This window comes from Hippocampus zosterae, chromosome 18 (genome assembly GCF_025434085.1).
Source record: "Hippocampus zosterae strain Florida chromosome 18, ASM2543408v3, whole genome shotgun sequence".
NCBI lineage: Eukaryota > Metazoa > Chordata > Actinopteri > Syngnathiformes > Syngnathidae > Hippocampus > Hippocampus zosterae.
The window spans coordinates 8,385,719-8,392,500 of record NC_067468.1 but is presented as its reverse complement, the minus strand read 5'-3'; the positions used below and the strand labels follow the sequence as shown (position 1 = coordinate 8,392,500).

At 44.5% G+C, this 6,782-nt stretch overlaps 1 protein-coding gene across 1 annotated transcript in view; it reads right to left on the bottom strand.

The window, feature by feature from the left end:
- LOC127591270 (transmembrane protein 132C-like) overlaps positions 1-6,782 on the bottom strand; it is a 99,715-nt gene that overhangs the window by 3,805 nt on the left and 89,128 nt on the right. The window contains exons 6-10 of the mRNA XM_052051235.1: positions 6,528-6,671; positions 4,438-4,646; positions 3,422-3,719; positions 3,135-3,326; positions 1-2,038 (exon numbers count right to left, since the gene is read on the bottom strand). The exon at positions 1-2,038 is cut by the window's left edge and continues 3,805 nt beyond it. Coding sequence (XP_051907195.1) covers positions 971-2,038; positions 3,135-3,326; positions 3,422-3,719; positions 4,438-4,646; positions 6,528-6,671 — 1,911 coding nt within the window. The 3' untranslated portion in view covers positions 1-970. The remainder of the gene's footprint in view (positions 2,039-3,134; positions 3,327-3,421; positions 3,720-4,437; positions 4,647-6,527; positions 6,672-6,782) is intronic.

The window sequence follows — 6,782 nt, the reverse complement described above, 5'->3', positions numbered from 1 at the left end:
AGTTGGTGATTGTTTATTCACTGTTAGGACTGTTTTTTTGTTTTGTTTTCAAGAATCCAATATGTCATACATGACAGTACACCGGCGTGACTTTCTTAGAAATAACAGATTGTCTAGGATGCTCTGAATTATTATTATTATTACTTTTAAATTGAGGCGTATGCGATTAAAATTGGTCAAATCAGTTGCCTTGAGTGAAGTAACAGAATCCAAATGAGAATCATTATATAAAGGGGAGTTGGGGGCGGGGCTGAGAACACAGCTCAAATCAGTAGCAACAAAGAGAATCCAACCCAAAAATCATTTTTACAATGTTTGACAGCAATAATATCCTACTAAGACGTCCCCGGGGCAATTCCTTATCTACACACCTTCATTTCCAGGTAACCAGATCCAACACACATTCTTCCTTAACATCATGCATCGATCTGGTTTCTGGAGGCAAACCGAAAAAACAAAGAAAATGTATTTATACAAAGTGATACTGTACATAGTATACTGCGAAAGAAAACTTTGCATTTATATGGGTAGAAAAATTCCTCCAAGAATCAATCGTAGCAGTACAGGGCATAGCGCAACTCTGGAAAAGCAAATCGGATCACAAACAATACCAAAAAAAAAATAATTATTATTATAAAATAAAATGATGATATCTTGAAAAAAAAAGGTACGGGACGCACAGAATATGAAACGGAAACACAATTAAATATAAAGAACAAACACCGAAGTTAAGCAATACGATCACGTTCACATTTCATCCTTGTGGTGGCGCTGTGGCGAAGAACACATCGCGCTCAGAAAGCTCGTCCTTTTCTCGCCGCCGTCTCGGGTCCAAAGTTCTCGCCCGTTGCGCGTAGCAAGAGCCAACGTTCACTTTCTTTGTCACCTTTATTTCCCTTGGACTTCCCTTCGTCATTCCGAAGGCATTCAGGTGAGTTTCACTGAAGTTCTCAGAATCACCGACCGGCTTCTAGGCAACGTTCTTGACGGCGTTCTCGTTCAACTTTTCCATGTAGTTCCTAAGATCCTTCGAGTCCCCGAGCTCAATGTCGGGACAAACCCATTTGATCTCGCTGCTTTGCATTAATGCTAACGGACTCAGGACAGGACAGCCATTACTGGATTTGATCTTGGAAAAGGTGGTGAATTTCACTCTCTTTCTCTTGGTTGTAGGCGAGTTGAGCGACTCACTTCTGGGATCCCTGCATCCTCCTGCGCTAGCGTTCCCGTGCTGGGCGCCTCCGTTTAAAAGTTGGCTACCTTCTTCGGGTGTGCCGCCCAACTCATCCACTTGCTCTTGCTGCAGGCAGAGCCCCTCCTCTTGGCCCAACCAAACCCAGTCGTGGGAATGAGGCATCGTCTCCTGGGCCTCCAGGGACAGGTGCTTGCTTCGGTACTTGTACGTGTAAGAGATACAGTTGATGAGGAACACAAGGATGGCCAGGCAGAAGACTCCCAACAGGGCGTACATTCCGATCTCCAGGTCCGTCATGGCTCTTCGGGTGGGCAGATCGTCATCGGTGCTGCGGCTTCGCGGATTCTCAACCTGGTCCGGATAGTCTGAGAATTCACTTTGGATTTTTTCCCCGGTGCCTGCAGACAGTCGCCCCCCATTGGCCCTCACGGGGACATGGGCCCTGACGGTTGTAGCCCCGCGGTTAATGAGCCCCGTTTCCATGTCAGAAATAGAACCGCCATAATAAGGAGCGTTGGGCCGTGTACGCCGCTCTCCTGAATGTTTATAGAGCTCCTCGGGTCCTCCAAACCTCACCTGTACGTTGGCCATCCCGGTGGCCAAGCCTCCGTGCTTCTTGACATTCTGGCACATCTCGGACATGCTCATTTCGACGCGGACGAGCAAACCTTGACCTTCGCCCTTTGCCACGATGACCGGCCACCTCCAAGCTGCGTTGCGCTGCACCGCGACCACCCGCTCATCCAACGAGGTGGCTGTCAGGGTGAAATGGGCTGGGTTGTAATTCTCGAGTGGAGTCATTGAGCCATCGCTAAACTGTAGCCAGGCACTGATGAAGGACTCCTAGGGAATTAATATAGAGGAGCTTTCAGTTGTCTTCGAAAATGTTTTTTTTTAACCATGTCCTAAAGCAGGGTGTCAAACATATGGCCCGTGGGGCGGAACCGGCCCCCAAGGAGGTTTGATCCGGCCCGCGGGATCATTGGAAAGTGAAAAAAAAAATGCATTAAAGACACAGAATGAATATTTTAAATAAAATGCAATTTGTGGATTATCCGTGAGTTATGATCACAGTAGAAGACAACATTGTTTTGATCGGGGAAGAAAACAGCAGTCTCAGTCTGTCACCGAGATAGACCCAACGCAGCAAATGATATGAAAGCGCCAATCAATGCTTCTTGAGACCAAAAAACAAGCAAAAAAAAGATATTTTGGTGATTCATTGTACATTATGGTATAATGTTCATGGCTCGGCCCACTTGACATCTACCGAGTCCGTATGTGGCCCACAATGTTAAATGAGTTTGATACTCCTGTCCTAAAGGGTTCATGTCTACAGGAAGTCTGCGTTAAATGCACACTTCAAACTGTATGCAAAAAAATATAGTAATAATAATAACAAGAATAAATAACGGAAAGAGTTTGGTGATAACAGCACAGGACAAATCAGATGAGGCACTAACTCATTCTCGGAACCCTCACCAAGGCTTCAGTAACCCAGTATGCAAACAAACTCTGAAAATAACTCTGGAAAAACAATATACCCCAAAAAAATATAAGGAAAAGGGAAGCAGCGAATTGCAAGTGCATCCTCATTATATGAGACACAAGAAGGAAATTGGCAAAATATCTCCTGAAGACAAATAATATTCTCTCTCTAAGGGGAAAGCCGGTTGCTGACTGCCATTTGAAATGATAATTATCACAATAACAAAGACGTTCACTGGTTGTATATGCAAATCAAAGCGAAGGAGTCCCAATGTTAAGTTAATCATGGGAATAAAAATCAAAAGAACACAGTTTTAATGATCACCATGACTTGAACTTGCTAGCCAAACGTACAGAGTATCTCGGTCTCAATACAGAATATGCCGCATGCACTTTTTTTTTGGCTCACACTCCAAGTACACGAGAAAAAACAAACAAACAATGATTGTACCTGTTGGGCCGCTTCGATGACTTCCTGCGTGGTTGCTGTGGCGACAATGGCGCTGTTACTCCCTGGGCTGAGGTGCAGGGACAGCGAGAGTCCTGAAACCAACTGCACCCCGAGCTCTGTCACACTCACTTTATCATCCAGCACCCTGATTGTCCTCTCAGCCAGGACCAGTGATGTCAGAGGAGACAGCACCTGCAAGAGACGGAAAAAAAAACTACTTTTTTAAACATAAAGCTAAATATGCCGAAAGTTAGCCAAGTGAAATTTCAGAACAATGCACACGCTACCTGTATTTTGGTCATCCCGACGCTTCGTCCAATTACGACTTGGCCCTCCCACAGTTGCGCAATCTTTGGGTCATCCACCCTCAGCGAGTCCTTCACCAGTTGCGTCACATCCACCTGCCAGTCGCTACCCAACAGGAAGTTGTGCTGGCCTTGCTCGTCCTCGTCGCCAGTGTCGTGAATCTCTTCACTTTCGGACACAAAATGTGTAAGGACTTGCAGCGTGGTGCTTTGGTACTGAGCGACGCAGGAGTTGTCGATCCGCTCCTCGGCTGCGTCGCCATCCTCCTTGATGTCATACCTGAGGCAAGAGCAAGTATACATCAACTACAATCTACTAAAGGTGGTTTTTCAAATGTATATACATGAGTTTGACACCTGCGCTCTAGATCAATACATCTATATTGTATTGTATTGTATTCCCTTTAGCGTAGCTCAATCTCATGGATGCATAACACAATCACAGCCACTATTGTAGCTTCTATTCTATGCGCCTTATAAAGCGGTGCACCGTATGTATGAAAACAGTTATATTAAAATATATATACATACACACTGTATATACCTGTATATATATAAAAATATGTGTGTGTCTGTGTGTGTGTGGAGTTCGTTTCCAGTGCTGCGGTGCTATCGCAGAACTGAATTCCCACCACAGGGGGCTTTTCTTCAGCACGTGGACTCATATGCCTCCACAATGCTATGATGTAATCCCTGCTCAACCTCGGGCAAGGGAGGGTGGGGAATGAAGGGGCTGTATTTGTGTTAGTGTGCCTCCTAGTGGGGCGGTCAGCAATTAATATATCATTTGAAAAGACTGAACCACAAATACGGATGACTGACATGCTTGATCATGTATTGAGTATTGCATCATTACTTTTTGTCAACATATTTCTCATAGTCATCTTTACTCCTGAAAGAGTTGCAGTGAAATGAACAAAACACACACATGAATGAGCTTATAAAGAACACAGAAAAACAACAAGTAAGTGTGCCAACGGCTAAGAAGACGGCCTGACCTCTGCTGTCCTGTAGCGCTAGGAACCCTCCAGCCCTTGACTTGACTGAGCTCAGGGTCGGCCACGTCGATGAGTAAGGGGAGGCGGGGCATCCACACGCTCATCTCCAGCTGTGCACTCAAGAAGCTGTAAGTGAAGTTGAGCATCACCCGACTCTTTCCTCGCGTCTCTTTCCCATTCACAAAGACGTAGTCGCATCTCTCCGACACCTTGGAATCAACAAAGCGGGGAGATGGAAAAAAGGGAGACAAAATGACGGAAACCAGCAAAGTCAAAACAGTGACATAAAACAATATGTGTTTTGAATCGACTATTTTCTTCAATTATTTTGCGGTGAAGATTTGACATCGCTCATTGGTGTGACTAACAATACACAAGCTACTTCAAGTTCCACTCAAAGTGTGCTGTGAGTTTATATGTGCAGGATCATATTATTCCAAGAACCACGACGACGGTCCAACACAGCAGATGGAGCTGGTAAATGAACCAGCCGCGTTTGATCGCACTAGAAGGAAAACCATAAGCTCAAGCTAAATTGCTGAATGGTGGGATGAATTTGAACGACAACCAAGTTGGCTGATGTTCCCTCATTGACTTCCAGTCACGACGCATCCAAGACACAACACCACGGGTGTCCATCCTTCTCTCGAAAACACCCAAATCTGCAGACACACAAATACTTAACAACCTGTCCAACAATTTCATTTGCCATTTCGTCTCCAACACCGCCGTCAACATTTGGACAAAGGCCCCAAATTTTTCGAACTAATGGGTGTCAGTCAGGCTCGCATATCTGCATAAATTATATGACAGACTTCCTCTGAGATGGTGTCACAGCATGGAAGAATCAAGCTGACAGAGTGGCCTCCACCCGCTGTTTAGGATGCTGAGCTCCTGACAGATCGACTATTGTGCTTAAAGCAAAGGACTTTCATCATTTTAACTTTGGAAATTGACAATTTGATTGTTAAAATTGTGAGTCTGTCATATCTGGGGGATGACAGGAGCCTTTCATTTACTGCTTTCCTTATGCTCACACACGTAGTTTTCTGTTTCTAGGTGGATCTGAGCCCAAGTGAGTTGGTCACATAAAAAAATGAATGTACCGTATTTTCCACACTAAAAGGCGCACCTAAGAGCCTTCCATTTTCTTAAAAGCTCACAGCGCACCTTAAAATCTGATGCTCCTTGTGTATGGTCATTCCGGGAATATTTCGACCCCAAAATGGCTCTTTGCTCGAGAAATGCTGACAACGCAGAGTTCAAACTTAAGGCGATCGGTTTCGGCAGTTGAACACGGCAATAGAGCAGCGGCAAGAGAGTTCAATGTTAACGAGTTAATGTTATAACTTGCTGTTGATTAAGTGAACTGTGTCGCTGCTTTATTAAATACGTTTTACTGACATCTGATCGTTCTGTTTGTGTTTCCTTGAGTTTAGCTCCATCTAGTGGATGCATTGTGGGTTGCATCTTATAACGCGGTACGCCCAATGTATGAAAAAAAATTACAAAATTGGCCCTTAATTGAAGGTGCGCCTCATAATCCAGTGCGCCTTTTAGGTTTTTGTGTGTGTGTGTGTGTGGGGGGGGGGGGGTCAGGGGGGTTGCCTTTGAGGAGGATGACCTTTCAGACAAATTAAACACTTTCTGCTCGAATATAACCACAGGATTGTGTCCTCCTAAGACAATATTTGACTTAATTATTTGAGCAAACATATACGTATCCCGATAACGGCAATTAGACATTGAGTATCTCGGAGCAATTGAAAACAACGCAATGGATGCAGTGACAGAATTTAAGTATATGCAAGCTTGATTTTTAAATCAGACACCATGGTCACCGTCATTGTGTGTAAATTTACACTTCAGTGGATGATTAAAGCCACCGCTTCTCTCTGTTGCGCTAACTGCTTGTCTACGAAAACAAAAACAAAAAACATGCTAGAAGAGCTCAGCCAAGGGCTGTGGCCGGACTTTGATGATGGCTCGAGAAATATTTAGCTTGCACAGGACTACTGCGGTGTGTGTTATTCACTGGAAATTATAGTGTTCAAAGTAGACAAACGTTTTTAAACACATACCACACTTACCTTAATAACTTGCTCATCGGTTGACCTGCATTCTACTGATTCGGTTACGTCTGATATCGCCCCGTCTGTTCCCACAGTGACAACCTTCACGGGCACAGCGACTGTTCGACCGGTGAGTACGGCTGTGTTAAGGATTTCGGTGTCCTGTGAAACAAAAGAGAAATGCACTTTATCAGTTTGCCCAAGGGACACACAACTATCTCACTTTTCTTTCTCCATTTAATTTTAAAGCCGTATTTCGGCGCTTCATACAGG